At 46.3% G+C, this 22,203-nt stretch overlaps 1 protein-coding gene across 2 annotated transcripts in view; it reads right to left on the reverse strand.

Moving 5' to 3' along the window:
• The window catches only part of LOC127626099 (uncharacterized), a 42,515-nt gene that overhangs the window by 16,457 nt on the left and 3,855 nt on the right, over positions 1–22,203 (reverse strand). Inside the window, exon 2 of one of the 2 annotated variants that reach the window (XM_052101655.1) lies at positions 14,089–20,826. In XM_052101655.1, coding sequence (XP_051957615.1) covers positions 14,089–20,797 — 6,709 coding nt within the window. In that variant the 5' untranslated portion in view covers positions 20,798–20,826. Of the gene's footprint in view, positions 1–14,088; positions 20,831–22,203 lie in introns of both variants that reach the window. The other variant, XM_052101653.1, reaches the window with a different exon arrangement.

Raw genomic sequence — 22,203 nt, forward strand, 5'->3', positions numbered from 1 at the left:
AGGCGGGGGTGATTCTTACCCGATGCGTGCCGTGGTGCCATGCTTGTCTCGGGACTCGAGTCTGGAGCCAGTGCTGGAGTGGTCTCATATGCATCAACCCCAGCGGCGCGACTGCTGCGGAGGACGCCATATGCCCCAGGAGCCTCTGGAAAAGTTTTAGAGGGACCACTGTGCCTGGCTTGAATGAAGCGAGGCAGTCCAGCACCGACTGAGCATGCTCGCTCGTGAGACGTGCTGTCATTGAGACTGAGTCTAACTCCAGCCCGAGAAAGAGATGCTCTGAACCGGAGTGAGCTTGCTCTTTTCCCAGTTGACCTGAAGCCCCAAGCGGCTGAGGTGCCGGAGCACCTGGTCTCTGTTTGTGCATAGTAACTCTCGAGAGTGTGCTAGGATGAGCCAGTCGTCGAGGTAGTTGAGTATGCGGATGCCGGCTACTCATAGCGGGGCAAGGGCCGCCTCTGCGACCTTCGTGAAGACGCGAGGGGACAGAGACAGGCCGAAGGGGAGGACTTTGTAATGAAACGCCTGGCCGTCGAACGCGAACTGTAAGAAGGGTCGGTGTCGTGGCAGAATTGAGACGTGGAAGTACGCGTCCTTCAGGTCTACCGCTGCGAACCAATCTAGATGCTGAACGCCAGCCAGAATATTTCTCTGCGTGAGCACAGTCTTAACAAGGCCCGATTGAAAACTCGCAGGTCCAGGATTGGTCGTAAGCCGCTGCCTTTCTTGGGTACAATGAAGTAAGGGCTGTAGAAACCCTTCCTCATTTCGGTTGGAGGGACGGGCTCTACCGCGCCCTTGGCTAAGAGGGTCGCGATTTCCGTGCGCAGGGAACTGGCATGCTCGCCGTGTACTGCGGAAAAGCGTACGCCCCTGAAGGGGGGTGGGAGCCGGGCAAACTGAATTGTGTAACCGAGTCGAATGGTCCGGTGCAGCCAGCGTGATGCGTTGGAAAGCGAAAGCCACGCTTCCCAGCTCTGCGCTAGGGGCACCAAAGGGACGAGTATTTTGGACGTACCCGGCGGGGCCTCGCAGCGGGGCGGAACAGGTAATGCAGCGTCGGGCGGCTTCGTTGCGGCCTGAGGCTGAGGTGCTGAGAATAGACTCAAAGCACTTACCTTGCTCCGCGCACCCGGCAGGGGGCGGGTTCGTGACTGAGGAGGAGGTCTGATGCTGGCGTCCTCTGGACTCGTCTGAACCGGCCAGCCGGGGGGCAGTCGAGGGCAAGCGGAAGGCGGGATCGCCGCGTCCGGTGTACCGGGACTGTCGTGATCTGAAAGCAGATTGCCGTGAGAACGGCATTTGCGGGCCAGGTGACCCAGAGCTCTTTTATTGAGAATGTGGGTACCACAGACCCCGTCAGGGGGTGTGGCAAATGAAAAACAAAGGATTCTCCTCCCGGCCCTCCACCGGGGGACGGAGCGGTCTTACCACCTCCGGAGCTAACGTCTTCGGCTCTGGGTCGGCTGTCTCAGGAACGCTTGGGAGCCTTCCGGGTCCTAGAGGGGGTTCGTGAGACAAGTCCTCGACGGTGTCACCGAAAAGGCCAATCTGGGAGACAGGTGCGTCCAGGAAGCGATTCTTGTCAGCCTCACGCATATCGACCAGATTGAGCCAAAGATGGCATTCCTGGCCCACTAGGGTGGCCATCGTCTGTCCGAGTGCCTGCGCTGTGGCCTTCGTCGCTCTTAGGGCGAGGTCGGTCGCTGAGCGCAGTTCCTGCAGCACATCAGGATCAGGTCCACCCCGTGCATGTTTTTGAGAGCTTTGGCCTGGTGGACTTGCAGGAGGGCCATCGCATGCAGGGTGGAGTGTAGGCCACACTGTAGGCCTTCGCGTTAAGCGAGGATGTTGTCCTACAGGGCTTGGATGGGAGTACGGGGCGACCGCGCCAGGAGGTAGGGCTACCGGGGCATAGATGGTGCGCAACTGCCCTATCAACCTGGGGAATTGCGCCGTATCCTTGGCGCTCTCCGCCGTCGAGGGTGGAGAGAGTGGAGCGGTTGGCACCTAGGCGAGCGGAGAGACGTCAGCTCATCATGCACCTCCGGGAAAAACGGGACCGGGGGGATGCGAGGCCGCGAATGGCGCGCTGCCCCCAGGAACCAATCATCCAACCGCGAAGGCTGTGGGGAGGATGGAGGGTTCCAATCCAACCCCACGCTCACGGCGGCCCGGGAAAGCATGTCGGACATCTGAGCGTCGGCCTCAGCCTGGGCCTGCTGGCCCGAAGGCGGCAGTCCAGGGGAGTCCTCGGCATCAGACACCGCACTCTCCGATGCAGCGGCGAGCTCATCCACTTCGGACTCGGGAGGATAGACGGCCGGGCCGTGAGGCGAGCCGCTATCACCGCGAGCATGGACGGGGACAAGCGAGCGTGTCGGGGAACGGGAGGTTCGCGGGGGGCTACCCGGCGAAACTGCACCCGCTGCCACCCCCAAATCGCCCCCAGCGCCAACCGCATCGTCCTCAATCCCGTGGGAAGAAGGAGCAATGCGGGGTGCAGCTGGGGCGGCTTGCCTTCTGTTGAAAGCAAGCCGCGACCGCAACGTGGTCATGGTCATGTTCTCGCAGTGAGAACATGAACCATCCACAAACGCCGCATCGGTGTGATCGCGGCCCAAACACACGAGACAGCGCCTGTGGCCGTCTGAAGCGGAGAGACTTCTACCGCATCCAGGAACGACACAGGGGCGGAAAGGCATCTTGAAAAAGACGCGTCCTTAAAAGGACGTTCAACGCCGCTGTGTTTGCTCTTTTAGAGAAATTTGCTCTTTTAAAGGAAATAACTCTTTTAATACACAGTGTGTGTGTGTGTGTCTGCGCTGTCGAAGCGCTCAGGGGCAACAATGCACGCCGTGCAAAGTACAGAGAAAGCCGCTGTTGTGCGCCGTCAAATCCAACAGCAAGCAGATCGTCAGAGATACAGGAACGTTCAGGGTGTGTATTCTCGCAGCAGACTGCAAACAGACCATCGGCTCCGAAGAAATTTTCTGACTAAACCTCCGTATTTGCCCCGCTTAAATACCTGTATGCGGGGCGGGGTATGCAAATACTGACTGCCAACTCTCATTGGCCCTTTTCAATAGGTCAGAGGTGAATATCGGCGCTCAAGAGAGACCCCTAGTGTCGCTTCTCCGACACAACGTGGAGAGAGCGACAGAAGGGGAAATATAGTTTTCAAGGCCATCTCTTTGGAAATCTGTATGCTGTTTAGAAACAATAATAGTGCTACAGTGACTTCTGTTTCTCCCCCTAGCCCTGAATCTACTGTGGTTGGTTCTATTTGTTTTTCAATACATAAATCCAATTATAAAATTAGGTCATTATTTTTGGACCCTGTTACTTCAATTCCTTCCTCCATTTCTTATTGGAATAACCTTTTGATGATATTAAATGGTCATATGTTTGGTCACTTCCTCAGAAATTCTTTCTAACTAATAAAGTTAAAGAAATATCCTATAAAATTATTCATAGATTTTATCCAGTTAAATACTTTTTAAAGAAATTTAGAAATGATATTGATACTTCCTGCTCTTTTTGTGAAGCCTCCTCTGAAACTGTTGATCATTTGTTTTGGGAATGTCTTTTTACTCAGTCTTTCTGGAACAATATTGATGCTCTGATTGTCCAAAAGGTTTTATGTAACTTTTCTTTATCATATAGACACATTCTTTTTGGATTTTATGTTAAAGACAAGAATCTAATTAATGCATGTTTTTGTATAAACCTTCTTTTATATATTGGAAAGTTTCATATCCATAAATGTAAATATATAAAAAGTAAACCCCACTTTAGCTTTTTCAAAGAAGAATTGAAGATGTATTTAAATACAATTTCAACTTCTGTTAACAAGAAGTTGAAATTGTTTAAATTTTTTTTCTTTTGTGCCCTCTTCTCTTTTTTTTTTTTTTTTTCTTCTCTTACTCTCTTTTCTTTTTAGACTATTGTTGAATAGATTTAAATTTCTTTCACAATTCCTCTCTTAATGTTTTCTGAATCATAATTTCTCTTTTGTTTTGAAAGATTGTTTATATTTCTTGTATGTATCGACTTGTTCTGTTTGTTAATATTGCAATAAAAAAAAATAAAAAAAAAATAAAAAAAAACACTAGACATCAGAGCCAGCGGCAAACGTCAGAAGCACTAGCCGAGGTAAGGCTGTTCCAGGTGGGGTACATGAGCGCTGAGCGCCTGGATCTCTCACTCCGAAAACGTCAAATAGGCTCTATCTTTATGAATAAACCATAGATTTGAGCTTTAGACAACTGTCGACTGAAAAACTATTAAAACTACATTTCGTGACACAATAACAGTAGTATTTTTTCATATCGTTGAGAATAAAACAACTGTCCCAACTTTACAAATTCAGGTTCTCCCTCCATGGGGATCATCCATTTCGAAAAGTAAAGCAGATACGGGCCCTCGGCCCACCGTCTACGGGAGTCGACCAACCACCAGTCCTTGCTTGTTTGCACTTTTATTTATATTTTTTTATCAATAGGCTACTGTAACTTTGTTACAAGTTGGTAAGTTGTCGTTTTGTATATACATGATGAATAAACTCCTGAATAAAAATAAAAATGTGTTTGGTCTGATTTTAAAAATAATATTTTTAAATGGATTTGATTTTTTTGTCGATAGTGAGCGCGGGAATGTTTGTTTGTGTCCTAAGCATAGTAGCACTTAATAACGATAGCTGTTATTTTTTTTTTAAACAACTATGCTGAGCTATTTCGTGTGACAGTTACCATGGATATACAGCGTTTCTTTAATCAAAGACCACCAAAGTTGGGAGAAGAGAGCAGCGAGGTAAGGGGAGAAGACCCAGGGTGTAGCAGTTCACAAGAGGTCGATCCAACTCCCAACACTGCAGAAGCTAGCCATTCCAGCGATACTAGTTGGTCTAACGTTACTTGCCAAAGCCTCAAGCAAGGGACGTCACGGCCACAGGTGGCAGGCGGTTGACTGTGAGATGCGTTCTGTTTCTGCTGGGATCTTTGTTTTAAAATAGAACAAAAAGTCAATATTGCATCTAAAATGTAAGTTACTTAATATGAATTACTTGTTTATTGAACTGTCGAAATCAGTGTTACATTTTCAATCGTGATGGTATTCAGCACTTGGTTGTATGGTGTTGCTTCATGTTATAAATATATATGCTAACTGAGTTTCTTTGTGTGAGCTGCAGTTAGGCCTATTTGTTTCATCGAGAGGCTGCGCGAGCCTAAACCGCACAAATCTTTAGCGTCAGTTCTGAATTTGAATAGCGTCAGTACATTATGTAACAGGCTACTATCGATCATTATCATTGTATCATACATATTCAATTCATAATCGGTCATATCATTTAATGTTATTATGCAATTAGGGAATTAGGTTTATCTCAGTTGTGCCCCCCTGAAAAAAATGTAATGCCCGTCCGTGAATTTGTGTCTGGCGCCGGGTCTGATTCAACGGCCCTGTTGTATAAACATATTTTTATTTGTTATTTGTGTTTGCGCACGTAATATCAGGAAGCAATGTAACTTAATACACGCATGACGGCGATGCGCAAATCGAGTTCCCTTTACAAAAGGCTTCACTACGATGTTGCGCTGCTAAGCGCTACGGGGAACAGCTTTCGCTGTGAGCCGAGCTGAATAATGTGTGGAACACGTCAATGAACATTGACCGGAATTTATAGCCTCGGCTGATGTAATCATTAGATGCACCTGAGGCCAGGCTATAAATGGATACGTCACCAGGTGTCGTCAGAAACTCTTTTTTCAGAGCGATTCTGTTTCTGTGTGTTTCACACACCCTGTCAAAACTTTCTTTCCTCTGTTAGGAGTTAGAATCAGTTAAACAGTGTGCAGTGAACTTTGTTCTTTGTTCTCTTTTCTCTTCTGTTTAGAAAATATTATATTTATATATATATTTCTAAAAAAGAGAGAATGACTGAAAGCCGCAAACGGTGCGTGTTCCCCTCTTCTCGCTCTATAGCTGAAGACGACACACATCAGTTTTTGCTGTTTGTTTGGGAGCACGCTGCTCTCGCGTTGCAGCAGGGCGGGTGCGAGCACTGCGATTTGCTTTAACAGGCAGAGTGCGTCGTGCTCGCCTCGCTTGCTTCCGGGAGTCAGCACTCTCGAAAAGAAGATCGTTCGTGGGGCTCGTGCATGGTTTTGGCTGAGGAGCAAGAGACGGGTTGATCCCTTTCTCTCACTCTCTCCCCAAACCCAGCTGTTTCTTCACATGATCTCGACGCTTCTCGGATCATGAGGTGGATCGCTATTCTCTTCCCGCCTCCGAGCTTTCCGTCCGCGATAAAAAATCTACGGAGGAATTGCTCGATGTTGTTACTCGTGCGGTTGCCAGATTGGTCTGGCCACACGAAAAAGAGACCCCCAAACGCTCCAAATTAGGGGATAGATTTTATCTTCCAGTCTAAGACAGGGAACGCCTCATGGGTTCCTTCCCTTCTTTGATAAACCTCCATTAAGAGCTTTTTCGCTCATGGAGAACCCCTAAAAAAAAAAAAATATATATATATTTTCTTCCCGTGTTCACATACCCTCGACGTCATTATATTCGACTGTCGTAGGTGCTGAGGCACGGTGGTATTCAGTGATGCCGCAGGTCGAAGAGACGCTTGCGGGCTATCTCTCGCCGGGCTCGGCATCGTCACTTAAGTAGCCCTCTCTCCCCTCAAAGCCTTGTAGGACAACCTCCACTTTAGTGGGAAGGGCTTATCAAGCAGCAGGTCAGGCTGGTGCTGCTCTGCACACTATGCTGTTTTACAGGCGTACCAGGCTGACCCCCTGGGCGACCTGAGTGTGGGTTCTGCGCTTGACGAGCAAGCCGCAGACCCGCCTCGGTCCCGACTGACGGGAGGCTCAAAAACAAAGCGTGGCGAGTCGTGCTCCTCCTCCCAGGGATTGGGGACAGCCTCGCCGCCCTCGCCAGCCACGAAGCAAGACCCAAGAGAAAACCCTGATGGTCTTACACCTAGATTAGGGGGTAGTTCCCCTCGGGACGGGGCGCGTGTTTCACTTCACCCCTCCCGGTACCCCCTCGAAGCCCCCCATTCCCGCCACCTCTTGGTGTTTCGGGTTGCAGAGGCTTCCACCAAAATTGGGTGTTTTCGCTGTTCCTGCATCTTATTCAGGACGCAAAACACTCGACAACCCCTCAACAGGAAGTGTTAAAATATAATACCCATCTCAGAGATCCTGGCAGCGTGGAAACTCCTGCCGGATATATTCTTTTTGTGGGTCTTATAAGGGCGTCAGGATTTAATTCACTCGCCGTTTTTCCGTGTTTCAACGGCGTGTTCTCACTACCGTTGTAAAAACAAAAACTCATTCTCCTGGTTAAAGGGGCCACGGTATGTGTTCCCCTTCCAGAGAGAGAGTTAGGTTATTACACTAAATACTTCCCGTTACCCATGGAGGGTGAGGGGTGGCGTCTGGCTTAGATCTTAAAGCTTGAACTACCCATGGGTGTTCAAGTCCAAGATGATGCCTGTCAAGACGGTCGTGTCTCAAGCCCTACAATTCGTTTGGCTGGTCACCATCGATCTTATGACGCACTTCTATACTTCATTTAGAAGTTCTGCCACAACATGGAAAGTTCCTGAGGTTCACTTCCGGGGGCGAAGTCTTCCAGGGTCAGGTTCTTTCACTCAGCCTAGCCATTTTTACCCGCACATTCACAATGCATGATGTAGCGCTGGCTCCTTGCGACTCCGGGGCATCTGCATTCTGAATTATGTAGACGACTGGCTGATCCTAGCGCAGTTCCAGGAACTGGCAGTTCAGCACAGGGACATCGTCTTAGCTCATCTGTTTCTCTGGGGTTGAGGCTCAACGCCAAGAAAAGCGTCCTCTCTCCCACTCAGAACACTGTCTATCAGGGCATTGTATGGAGTTCAATCTCAATGCGGGCACGACTGTCTCCCGCTAGTATTGAGTCCATTTAGATCACCCTGAGCAAAGTCAGGCTAGGTCAAGGTTGCACTGTTATCAGTATCAATGATTTCCATGTCTCAGGGCGAAGGCGTCCACAGTGATCCCTCTGGACCTTCTGCTCATGAGACCGTTTTTGTTGTGGCCAAAAGCCAGGGGATTTCTTCCAAGGGCCAAAACCCCTAGGCTAAATAGGGTTACGCGCCTCAGGCTTCGTTCCCTTTCTATGTGGTTCAGACCCCGGTTCTCTGCCTTGGGTCCCACTCTAGGTGCGTCTTGTTGTCGCAGGCTGCTAACAACAGACGCCTCCCTGATGGGCGGGGTAGCGGCCTTAAGTGGTCGTCCAGCTTAAGGGGATAGGAGGGTCGTCAGCTCGGTTGTCACAGTCACTGTCTCGGGTTGATGGCTGTATTTCTGGCCCTGAAATACCTCCTCCTGAGGCTGCCATGTCTTGGTGCGGGTGGACAATGCAGCGGTAGCCTCTTACATAAATCATCAAGGAGACCCACGTTCTTGTCAGCTGTATTTCTGACACGTTGGGTTCTCCTTAGGGCCCAGGGCAAGCTCCTGTCACTCAGGTCAGTTATATCCCTGGATGCCCGTATATGGGAGCAGATTTACGGTCCAGACAGAAAATACCAACGGGGGAGTTAAGAACTCCACCCTAAGGTAGTAGTTGCCCAGAGTTCGCCAGCAAGGGTTTTTGCCTCTTACTGATAGCACCGCTCTGGCCGAACAGGGCTTGGTTCTCGGAGCTAATCTCTTCCCTCGACGGCTCGCCTTTGGCAATGCCGAACAGGAAGGATCTTCTGTCTCAGGCACAGGGCAATACTTCATCCCTGCCCCAAATTGTGGAATCTTTCATGTTTGGCCCCTAAGGGTACCAACTGAAGGACACAGGGCTCTCTCCTGAGGTTATCGAGACCTTTTTGAATGCCGGGCTTTTTCCACTTGGAACAAGTTTGGGTGAGATCTTAGGGCAGAAGAGGACCTCTTCGCCTCTATGAATAGCGCAATGTCTCCTCTACTTCCCCCTGAAATCACCCAGCCCCCTTGGGTCTGGACGTTAAGACACATACATGACCCAGAATGCGTCTGTATGCATTTCTTTCCCCGGTTTCTCTGCTCCCGGGAGTCTTGGCAATGTTCACCAGCAAGGGTCTTGCCTCCTATTAATGGCGCTGCGCTGGCTGAACAGGATATGGTTCTCGGAGTTAATATCTCTCCTCGACGGCTCACCTTGGGCGATTCCGAACAGGTAAAACCTTCTTTCTCAGGCTCGGGGGACATATTCATCCCCGGCCCGAATTGTGAAACCTTTCATGCTTGGCCCCTGTAGGGGTACCAACTGAGTTTCACAGGGCTTTCTCCTGAGGTTATCGAGACCATTTCAAGTGCTAGGGCTCCCTCCCTTGGAACTGATCTGGGTAGATTTTACTGGGCAGAAGAGGACCTCTTCGCCTCTGTTGATAGCGCAATGTCTCCTCTACTTCTCCCCGAGTCACCCAGTCCCCCCCCTCGGGGGTGCTGATCGTGGTGGCGCATACATGGCACAAATGCTCCTGCATGCGTTTCCTTCTAATAAGTTCAAATTACAGAACCAGCTAACTGCCGGTTTGCTTCAGTTCTGGATTTTCTGTGGAAAGAATTGTCAGCGGGCACTTGCCTCGCCACTGCCAGGTTCTATGTGGCTCCCACTTCGGCTTGCCACGCCTTGGTGGGCGGGGTGCCCTCTAAGAGGCATCCTTGCTAGGACCTCTTCATAGGGTAAGACCCCCCCTTTTTAAAACCTCTTGAGTCAGCGTTTGGTAGACTTCTGACTCTCAAGATGGTTTTTCATATGGCAATTACGTCTCTAAGGAGACTTGGGTACCTACAGGCTCTGTCTCTTTTGCCGGCCTGTTTTGAGTTGCCCCAGGTAGGACCAAGAGCATTCTTTGCACCCTCACCCTGACTACCTGCCCAAGGTGCCTTTCTCGACCCTTGGCCAGTCATTCTCTAAGCCTTCTGCTCCCTGCCGTTTGTAATGCCGGAGCAGCTAAAGACTACTCAGACTTTGTCCAGTCTGTGCCCTTCAGAATTATGTCCACCGCATTTGCTAGTGGCGTAAAGTCAGGGCAGCAGTTCTTCACTTTGAAGCCGTGACCGGGTTGTCACTTTGGGTGAGGGACCTTACTGCCCGGGCCTACGAAGCGCGTGTTCAAGCTTCGCCAGTAGGTTTTAGGGCGCACTCTTCCAGAGGGCTGTCCTCCTCTAAAGCCTTGGCTAGAGGTCTCCCTCTGCAGCAAGTTTGTGGTGCGGCAGGTTGGTCCTCTCCGCGCACATTCATTAAACTTTTATAGTTTGGATGTTCTTGCCACTCTTGGCTCTTACGCCCTTGAGTTGACACCGAACAAGTTTGTGGTGCGGCAGGTTGGCACTCTCCGCGCACACTAATCACATTTTATGGTTTAGATGCTTTGCTACTCCGGACTCTTATGTCCTTGAGTCGACATCTCAGCCCATGCCTAAACAAGTTTGTGATGTGGCAGGCTGGTCCTCTCCGCTCACATTCATCAGTTTTTATGACAAGTTTGTGTTGCGATAGGGTTCTCTTCGCACACATTCATCGAACTTTATGGGTTAGATGCTTTGCTACTCCGGGCTCTTATGCCCTTGAGTCGGCATCTCAGCCCATGCCTAAACAAGTTTGTGATGCGGCAGACTGGTCTTCTCCGCACACATACATCAAAAAATTAATGGTTTAGATGTTTATGCTACTCCGGGCTCTTATGCCCTTGAGTCGACATCTCAAGCTCATGTCTGAGACCTCTCGCGTTTTTGTGAGTACACTGCACAACCGTAGGGGTCCGGACAGCCCCAAGTGCGGCGGCGTGGGTATTGCGTTCCCCGTAGCGCTTAGCAGCGCAACATCGTAGTGAAGCCTTTTGTAAAGGGAACGTCTCGGGTTACATGTGTAACCCTTGTTCCCTGAAAAAGGCGGAACGAGATGTTGCGCTGCTTTGCCGCACTGGGACGTCCCAGGACTGCTCTTCAAAAAGAAGTATCTGATGACACCTGGTGACGTATCCATTTATAGCCTGGCCTCAGGTGCATCTAATGATTACATCAGCCGAGGCTATAAATTCCGGTCAATGTTCATTGACGTGTTTCACACAATATTTCAGCTCGGCTCACTGCGAAAGCTGTTTCCCATAGCGCTTAGCAGCGCAACATCTCGTTCCGCTTTTTTCAGGGAACAAGGGTTACACATGTAACCCGAGACGTTACCCCTCCCACTTCTGCTAGTTTTATTGATAACCTATATTTATTATCCTGTGCGAATTGGCCATTAATATTACAGACGTCCTGTGGTAAAATGACATTATTACTCCATCTAACGTTACCCTAAAGTTAATCCCGAATCCGAATAGGGCTTTAGATTACAATTGACACAATAATTCTATGTAGGAATAAAACAATTATTATTGGTATAATAACAGTGGCCAGTGAATTTTACACAAGTGTCATAGACTGTATTATCAGTGTTGGGCAGTCACTACTTGTAGCTTAGCTAGTAACGTAGTATTTTGTTGTTAGCTATAAATAGTTTCTTCAACTTATTAAAATATCTTACTTTACTGCAACTATCTGTTTCTGATTCTTTATCATATTTATAGTGTGTGATTTATTAAATACCTTATATCCTACATCACATATTTAGATTTTGGACGTCTGGTCACTTTATATCTTATCTCAGAATATTAATACTGTTAAGCCTACTATGAATATTAAAATACGCCGAACCATGTGTCCTGTATCATAACTACATGAATGACCTTTGCAGCAAAACAACTCCCTGTGAAAATCAGTTCGGTATTCAGTGAGGTATGATTAATTGAATGCGCTGACAGTTCATTGCACCTGTCATACAGATTACACTGAGTGGAGCGGGTGACCGGTCTAAGATGCCAGTAGGCAGCAGAGCCGAGAGAGAGTTGCGACAACGGAAGTTCTAAATGCTTGATCGTCACGTGATTCACGTAGACTTCAGATAGTTCCAGGAAGTGCTTTGGCGGGCATTTAAAACAGTTAGAGTAGAGTGACAGAACTGCGATTTCTGGTAATTAGTAGTCAATAAATGCATTTATTTTATATATTTATGTAACACACCGACATATGTATGTAGCATGAGTATGTTGTTACAGCGATGTTGTTTTTTAAAGATCAAATCAGCTAATATTTGAGGATTAGTGTTCAGCTACCGTTATTTGCCTCAACTTATTTCAGGCTAGGGTTTCTGTTGCCTTTTTATGTTACCTCATGTTCATTGTTTTCACTAATCTCATGGTAATAATGCCATATTTATGACTTTTCAGATAGTACAGCGACAGGCTGGTGACAGGTGATTTCCAGCTCGCACCGCACAATGGGTCAATGAACTATTAACTATTAGCAGCAGTTACGTAAATGTAAAATTTAGTGAAATGAAGCTTATTGTTTACAATTCTTACAATTCTATATATAGTAATATAATTATTTATGTATTATAAATATTATATATCTAATGTATAATTCTTACAATACTTATTCATATACACAATATATTCAGCTTTAAAACAACTTAAGCATACTCGTATATAAACTGCCATTCAAAAGTAATGAGGCTGAAAATTCAGCTTGGCATCACAGGAGTAAATTACATTTTAAAATACATTAAAATAGAAAACAGTTATTTTAAATTGTAATAATATATTACGATATTACTTTTTTTTAAAACGATGGATGAAACTGAATCAAGAGAACAGATTTTACAATTAATAGGGTGTTCGTTACTAACTTTATCCAGCTCCAATCCTTGCCTAATCTGTTAGTTATCCGATAACATCCCTTATCTCCTAATTTAATGAGTAATACTCAACTATAAGGTTTTAATTTACAAGTTATTTTTATTTAGATGTACTGATAATATACAGAATAAGATAATATTATTCTTTAAACGTCTCACCTTTTAAAAGTGCGTCGCAAACGGTTTGTTCTGCTGCATCTCTACGGGGCGGCATGTGTTTGCTGCTACTTCCGGGAACTATTGAGAGGCTCCACGAGCCGCCATTGCTGTAAAAAAAACGTTCCATTGGAGTCAATGGAGTTGTCGCAACTCTCTCTCTATATGGCTCTGACCCCACCTCTCCATGCCGGGTGAACACCGGCTGGTGCAGTAAACATAGCCTAGCTAACGTTAGCTGGCTACAATTTCAGTACAGTAATATCAAAGATCCTTGCTCCTTCTCAATTATCTGGTAATATTCTATTCACAAAATACAACCAATAGTACGGTAATGTTAAAACGTACTTGTGAAAAGTAATCCCCCGGGCCCTATTTGCGATGGTCCGCGATTAAACAGGAAAATGCTCCACAGTGCTCTGGCAGCTTAACTGCTGCCGCACAACGAAACTATGAGTACGACCGGTTTAAGATGGCGGCCGTATTTCTTATTGCGCAGTCTCTATATAATATCTATTCAGAACACTATGATCAGAGAGCACATCGAGGATTCAACTATCAACATTTAACAATGCATTACTTTTCCTTAAATGTCTTATTTAGTTTTTCTTTATATATGTTTTATAACTATGACGTCTAACCTTTATTCTTCTGAATTAATGTAATAATAAATGTACAAATAATAATTGTTGGGTTTCTTTAGGTCTCATAACAAATACATATTTATGATTGATTTGAAATTCTGAAACATACATAATATTAATTGTTAATCTCTAAGATCATGAATCTAGATATAATTTAAGTCAGAATTGCTAGTTCTTATTGAGGTATTGTGTTTATTATAGTTAATAATTACATTATGAGCTATAATGGGTATTTTATTGAATGATAATTGGACACAGTTGTGACATCACTCCTACATATACAACATAAATATGCACAACACACAGAGGGCAATTTTTGATGATCTCTACTTTCCCCGCTAATTTATATTATTACTGCCAATTTATACTATTGCTACTAATTTATATACTAAAACTATATAAATATAATCACAGCTATGACTTGTATGAGACTGTTCAAGCTTTCATTTGAATGATTTTGCTTTTAATACGGAAGATAGCTGTGTGTATATATATATATGTGCTTACTCACCCTGACCAGGAAAGAGTTTCCTGCAGAGAGTTTTAGCTGCAGTTGAGTCTTGAATGCAGATCTTCCTCCAGCCTTCCCCGTCCACGTTCCCTTCAACAATTCCCGTGTACTCCGAGCCTGCAGTCTGAAGCTTTACTTTTCTACACACTACCTGTGTTATGAAACTCCTCTGTGTCACCTTTATAAACTCTAACTGTCTGACATTGCAGGAGTGCCTGGAGAATTTACCAGTATCACTGAAGAGAGTCCTAAATGTCCAGGAGCCTGACCTCCACACTTGGAGATTGCCTACTAAGTCATAAAGACCATCTTGAACATTGACAAGTCGAGTGCTCGGCTCACAGGACGGGACCAATCCCCAGTGACCCCCGTGACAGGTTATGCTGCTCTCCTCAGTGGAGCTGTGGTAGAGATAATCACACCTCAGGGACAAAGTGTCGCCTTCTTTGAAACGCCCTGTGCGATCTGTAGGTGATTGGAATTGACCATGTTGATCCCGGGGAGGGTCGGGGCAAGGGATCGGCTCACAGTGTGGCATCACAAGTGTTGGGGAGGGGTACCACTCTCCAGATTCTACCTGACATGTAAATCTGAATTTGCCTGAAAGATCGTACCCCGGGTTGCAGCTGTAGATCATTATAATTGAGTTGGAGTCCCGAGAGGAATGGAGTTGTCCATTGGCGATCTCCGACAGGCTGCTGCAGCACCGTGGAGGGCTGGGTTGTAAACTGCTGAAGTTACAATGGCTTTCAAAGTGGAACCCAAGACAGGGAACATTTAAAGATCCTCCATGAGTAACAATACTGCCCCTGTGGGTGCAATCTCTGGGGACACAGGGCCCATGGGATGGAAACAGACCTGGCGTGCATGGAAGTTCAGAGTCAGAGATCAACCGATAGCCCTCCAGGCACTTAATCACCGCCATCGGTCCGTCCGCTGTCATCTTCTCCTCAATGATGGTGCTGCCCCTGGGGGTGATGAATTCTTGACACAAGTTTGTAGTTTCAATGGGTGGGAAGAATGCCTCCCTACTTTCCATCTCTTCCATTACAGACGACACAGAGACTATGTAGAGAGATTTGGGTTTTAAGTCATCGATTTCCAATCTGGGATTGCTGGTGTTAAAGTGTACCACCTCTGTGCTGCTCTGTTCTTTCACACGCACCACGAAAACATACCTCTCGCTGTGGGGGTCATAGTCCCTAGTGGGCGCTTTCCAGTTTATCATCACCTTGCTGTGGGTTACATGCAGCACATTCAGAGACAGCGGCGGGTTGGGTCTGGTTCTCTGCACCACCTCCTGCAAAACCAAAACAGGAACCTCACATTTCATCAGATAAAGCTGAAGGGTGTAAAGGACTCCGGAAAGGAGGCCAGTGATTTCCAATGAGGTGCTGTTACCCCAAGCAAGACTGTCTGAGTGGAAAAGCTGGTCTGACACTTTCAACCAATACTGGAACATTGACACCATCTCGCTCCCTGCCTTCCCCAGCACCATGCCTTCTACCTCAACAGCCGTCTCCTTAGCATGAGTCAAGCGGAGGGAAATGCTGGATGAGTTGAAATTCTTTAGGGAGGGGCTAATCTCAGTGGCTGAGATGAAGTAGGATGGGTCAATGTATGTGTCGTTTTCAAACACAAAGTTGATGTGCTGGTAAAGAGAGTGGTTGTTGCTCCAGTTGTCTAAAATGATAGTGAGTTTGTCTCTGCCCATCAGGTTTAGAAGAGGATCTTGGTCTGGGTAGTGCAGAGAAATGACCAGGTTTCCTTCTTGAGTGAAGAAGCAGGCATCCTTTGGGGCAAAGTTACGAATGAGAATGTAATCCTCAATTCTGTCAGTGGCAAAGTTGTCGATGTGTTTCACTCCGCTGCTGTCATCCAGGATATAGAAGTCTCTCCCCGGACCCCCATACAGCAGATCAGACCCATGTCCCGGCACCAGAGTGTCATTCCCGAATTTTCCGATTAGCTGGTTGTCCTCGTTGTCTCCGATCAGCAGGTCATTGAACTCGGTCCCGATCACCCTCTCAACTCCAGTGAAGGTGTCATTCTCTGCGTCCGCTCCTCCCCCTCTCCCGATGGCCAGGTCCACTGTAACCCCACTGCCAGTCCTCACGTCTCCGCTGAAGAACACAGTGTCAACCCCGGGACCCCCGTCAATCCAATCTGCCCCACCCCCTCCATAGATAAAATCATCTCCCTCTCCACCCCGAATCTCATCTTCCCCTTCTCCTCCCTCCAGGACGTCATCCCCTCCCTCTCCGAATATGACATCATTTCCTCCAAAGCCCTCAATCTTTTCACTGCCCTGGTTGCCGAGGATATAGTCGGCCATGTTGCCCCCGGTGATGAGGGAACTGTAGTGGCTCCCAGTGATGTAGTTACTAAAGGCTGTGGAGCCATGAATTTTAGAAACTTTTCTGTATTCGTTTTTTGTCGAGACACAACTGATGTTGCAGCTCTTGGAAGATGATGTCATGTCAATGCTGAGGACAGACTTGTAGGGGTAAGAATCACCATCAATTTCAAATAGGAATCCATCCAAGGAACGAACCAGGAGGTGTTGGAACTCTGGCCCCTGCAAATACTTCAGTAGGCGGACACGGACAGAGTCATTCCTGGAGCGGGAGAACATAATGATGTGGGGTCTCTCCAGGAGAACTTCAATGTCTTCATAGAGCACCTGGAGGAAGAGATTATCTGGTTTCACATCTTCCGCCTTGTTGTCAATTTCATTCTCATAGCCATATGCGTGGCCGAGTACATATGTGTCTGACCCATTGCCCCCCTGCAGGTACTGGTAGTTATTAATGTTTCCAGTGCCAGGGTCGATGAAGTTATCAAGCTCGTTTCCAATCACAGTGTATGAACACTTGTTGGATTTGGCCTGGAACCTTTGCACATTCCTCCAGGGATCTTTGCTCAAATCAAACATCTGTTTCTGGTCTGTACACTCCTCCTTGCTGAGGTTAATCTCCATGGGAATCATGACCTCAGGGTCAGATGCATTGAGTGGCAAGGTGGCGATGATGCCATCAATTGTCTGCACAGCCAGGTGGTGGAAGTTTTCACCCTCGAACCAGTGCAGCAGATTGACTTCAATGTCAGTGTCTTCCATCTTCAACACAAGGTGTGGGAATCGATGCTCTGTTTTGATTGTCCCCCAGGCATGTTGGATAAACAAAACGTCACTGATTTTGTCTTCTGCGAGATTGCTGATGTTAGCTCCTCTGCACCCAGCCTTGATGATGTATTTATCACTGCCGCCTCCTCCCTTCAAGAAGTCTGTGCCTCCGCTACAGCTGAGGAAGTTTCCCAGAGCATTCCCGATGATGACATCATCATAGGGGGAGTCAAAGACAGTCACCACACTGTGGAGGTGTCGGTCAGCTTTGTTGAGTTCGACAGTGCTGCCATGTTTCTCTGTGCCGAGGTCCACTATCAATGGTGTCACCACCACCCCGCTGTCCTCACTGTTTGAGATGGAAAAAGTAACATGATCTGAAGACAGAAACGCCAAATGTTGATATCGACTGTCATTGTTCCACTTCTGCAACTTCAAGCATGTCGACCTGGGCTTTTCCTCATCTGTAACCAAGAGATCTTCCCCCTGCAGATCTGCACGAATCCTCTGGAAAGGTACGTGAAACACCACCAAGTCTAATTTCTGGTCAGTGGCATAGTTGTTGATGATATCACAGCCTTCTGCAGGGAAGATCTCATATGTGTCAGCTCCATCTCCTCCTTCTAGCCTGTCTACCCCCGGGCCACCATTGAAAATGTTGTCCTTCTTGTTGCCCACGATGATGTCACTAAAATTACTCCCCAAAACACTAATTACGCTTTGGTAGTTCCCCTCCAGTCTGAGAGACACTGGACTTTGAGATTTGGTTTTGTCCAGAGTTTCTGGGACACAGTTAGCATGGAACTTGTGCTCTATAAGTCCTCTGTCCTCTATTTTAAACATGACGCCATCTGCAGACTGAAACGTCATGTGCTGGTAGTGGTCAATGTCGCTGTGGGCAAACCAGTTCCTAATGGTGATCTGGTGCTTCTTCTGTTGTCCGTAAACAAGGAGAAGATCAGTGTGTTTCCGAATGCAATCAATGTGGCTGAACGGTGCTTTTATCACAAGGTGATCCTCAAATGAATCATGGGCGAAATTATCAATCTCAGAAATGGTTCCACTTGTGGGAAAGATGTAGAGGTCCCTCCCGTCCCCTCCAGAGAGCAATGAAGCCTGCTGACCAAGAAAGAAGCTGTCTTCCCCTCCATGGCCGTGGATGGTGTAATGGTAGTTCCGGATAACATAGTCCAAGTCAGGGCCTCCGTAAGCGCAGGGGTCTGAGGGATCTGCGGGATGCTGCTCTGCTGCAGGCAGCTGGGGGGCAAAGAAGGAGTTGTCCTTGTCGTTCCCGTAATAGGTGCCAAACAGGGAGGAGTGGAGCAGGAGTTCCCCACAGATAACCTTCTCATAGTGTACTGGGATAACCCACCATAGGTACGCGGCTTTATGGGTGTACAGGAACTGGCGAGACTCCCCCACCCCGAGAACAATACTCTGAATCGCAGGGTTGTGGAAAGTTTTTATGATGGTTTTGACCCCGCTTCGCCCATCGTCGATGCCCCCGATCTGAATTGTGACGTCACCATTGTTGGACAGCCGGACAGTTATCAAACCACCGTATTGAGAGAGTTCCCCTTCTGTCAGGTCGATGGTGCTGACATTGCCATCATTGGCCACTATTTTGTAATAGGCACCTGGAGAGGACAAGTTCTGCAGTAGCTCTTGGTTTTGCCTGTATTCATCATCCAGTTTTTGAAAATCTCTCAGGAGACCTCCTGTCACAAAATCCACAGCACCTTCCTCTAACCCTTTTAAAACAGCGACCATTTTCTGTATGTCATTAGCCCCCTTGGGCAGCCGGTCCAGCTCACTAACAACATCGCAGTAAAAATCACTGATAGACATCCTTGCTATGGTCAGGCCAATGATTATGGGCTCCAGAATGAGAGCAGCTGGAGGGAAACCCACTTCTGCGAGGGTCAGTACGGTAGTCGACACATCTAGCACAAGGTTTGTAACTTTTAATCCATAATATTTCTTCTGTTCTGGGTCAGAGTTGTTACTTGTCTGAATGTCAATTGAGTCTTCTGCAATGAAATAGGCTTGGAAACCCAGGCCAACGAAAGGAATATCCTTCAGGAACTGTCCAGCAGTAGTCTCCACAGATCTTTCCAGTGAACTGCTGACTCTCTCCAGAGTCTTCTCCAGACCCAATTTCTCTGCTCCCTTGCGGACAGTGCTTTTGAATATATTCTGGGATATGCTGGAGAGCTGTTTGTTCACACCAGTCAGATCCCCAAGTCCGTGCAGAGACTGGGTGAGAGTAAAGGCTCCTCTGGCTGTGTCGTTTTCTGCAAAAAACTTCCCTGCTCCAATGAAGCCGGCCACAGTGCCATATACAGCCATGCCTCTGTTAATCTGGTCAAGGACAGACCCACCTGCCGCATTCTTCACCCGACTCCTCTGGTGCATTGCATTCTCTTCAACCTGCCGGGTGTAGAAGGTTCTGGACTCGTCAAGAGAGAAGGAGACCAGGTGGGTCACTTCTGGGTTTCTCCTGCTTGCCACTTCCACCTCCACTCGACCGTCCTTCATGAGCAGTGACTTCTCCTTCACCACAAACTCCTCCTGAAACTTCCCCTCTTCTACATTGCACAGGGCCCTGCGCCGGCGACGCCTGTTACAAGTGTTATCAGCCATACTCTTATCAACCTGTTCTTTAAAGCTCGTTTGGTCATTATTCTGGTTTATGTTTGATTCCATGTCAACATCTTCCCTATTATGATGATTGGTAGATCTTGTTTTTAATTTAATATCCACATTTCCTTTTTCATATGTGAACGAAAATCTTCTTTGATTTTTGATATGATTTGATTTTTCATATGTACCTTTGTTTTCTATATAGTCATCAAGTAGTAATTCATCTTGCTCATATTCAAATAATGTTTCTTCAGACATTTTAAATGTGTCATGAAAAACATAAAGTGTGTCAGTTGTTGCTACATAGTTGTCGTACGCCACAATCTCACGAAGGTTGATGCCCCGATTATTCACTTCCTTCATGAAACTAGTCATGTATTCCTTTGCAATTTCCCTTCCAGCATTGCACGTGATGAATCGCATATTAACTTCGGGTTTGCCCGGTATTCTCATCATCAATTTCTTATTCATCAAGTCCTGCACCATAGTAGCCAGTTTGTCGTATTTCCAGTCATTGATGTTGTACTTTATTACATTATTATCCCTTTCTCTGTTCCCATGAGATATCACAGTAATCTTGACTTTATGAACATTATTCAAGTTTTGATTGATCAAACTGAGTGGCTCATGTAGCATCTCAAAACTTAAGTGACCATTGTTGTCTACGTTTGCTTTAACAACAAACGCCTTTCTACTTTTTTTTGGAAAGTACCAATCTCTGTAATTCTTAAAAGCTTTATCTCCATGTTCTCCATCTTCTCCATCCTCAGTGAAGACATCGTCTGGCCCCAACACTAAGTGAATTTCCATTTCATTTGGCTGATTAATGTTAGTCTTTTGCCACTTTGGGTAGGAGTCCGGCATGGAGTCTGGCGTGGAGTGGCACCCCAGGACGGAGGCTGAGAGGACCGCTATGAAGATGGAAAGACCTGCAGGCTTCATGCTGGCTCTTCAACATCCACAAAAACAGCCTTCCTGAGAAAAGAAACAAAAAAATTATAAATGATGAATGATATTAAAATAAGAAGAAATCTACCCGTATGGTTCATTAAATAATGATTATAATAACTAAATTAAAACTTCACTTCCACAAACCTTGTCTAACAGTGTGTCAGTGACTTCTTTGTGATTGAATCTGAATTATTATTAGATGTTTGTGATCTTGCACAATAAACACCAGGTCTCAAACAGACTGTCTCCAATAATCTCCGGGCCAATGTCAAACACTATATACAAATACTAATTATACAAACCTCTGATTGCAACTATTGTATATTTAGTGTTCTGTGATTGTGGATTTCATCACCCTGTGATTTCCCTTTAAATATAATTTGAGACATTTATCTTCTTCAAACTATAATTACAGGATTACATTTTAATTTAATAAGATAAAAAGAAAGAAAATAAGATCAAATCTATATACGTCATTATAGGATCTACATCCGCAGACATTAGAGGCGATTTATAAAATGTCTTAGATGAATTTGGTGCTGTGATTGGCTAAACACGATCACATGACCATGCAGTAATTCTGGTCTCAGGACACGGACATCATAAATCTTCTTACTTCTGATCTATTTATATAACTTCCTCATACAGAGCTGGCATGAATCTCTATATTAACAGTATTTCTGTTAGTAGAAATATCAACATAATAACAGAGTTCAAATCAAACAACATTTTCATCTCTGGTGTTCAGAAATACAGAAAAATGGGTAAACAGATTTCAATAAAATAAAAAAATCTTTTGCTCTCTTTGTTGAAACAGCTGTTGGACTTTTATTTATTTTTTATTATTATTATTTTCTCCCCTTTTTCTCCCAGTTTGGAACGTCCAAACCCATAACTCACCACATGCCCCACGAGAGCAAACCACATTATAGCGATCACGAGGAGGTTACCCCATGTGACTCTACCCTCCCTAGCAACTGGGCCAAATTGGTTGCTAAGGAGACCTGACTGGAGTCAATCAGGTGAACTCCAGGGGTGTTAGTCAGCATCTTTAGCACTGAGCTACACAGGCCCACAGCTGTTGCACTTTTAAACCAGGTCTGGTTTTGACAAAGACTGTGAAGATCAACTGATCAACTGTGAAAGTACTCCTAGTTACATGTAGTTACATGTAGTTACATGTAGTTATATGTAGTTACATGTTTGCTATATGTGGCCCGTCTACAGGTTTAAGAAAGAGTTAAACAAGTGTCCATTAGATCATTCTACAGTACTTTCCTTTATTTGGTATTCCCACAAACCATCCGTCCATTATCATTACCGCTTAATCCTTTACCGGGCCACAGTGAGACAGAGCCTAACCCGGCATACACAGAGCGTAAGGCAGGACTCATGTG

Source organism: Xyrauchen texanus, chromosome 32 (assembly GCF_025860055.1).
Source record: "Xyrauchen texanus isolate HMW12.3.18 chromosome 32, RBS_HiC_50CHRs, whole genome shotgun sequence".
NCBI classification, from domain to species: Eukaryota; Metazoa; Chordata; class Actinopteri; order Cypriniformes; family Catostomidae; genus Xyrauchen; species Xyrauchen texanus.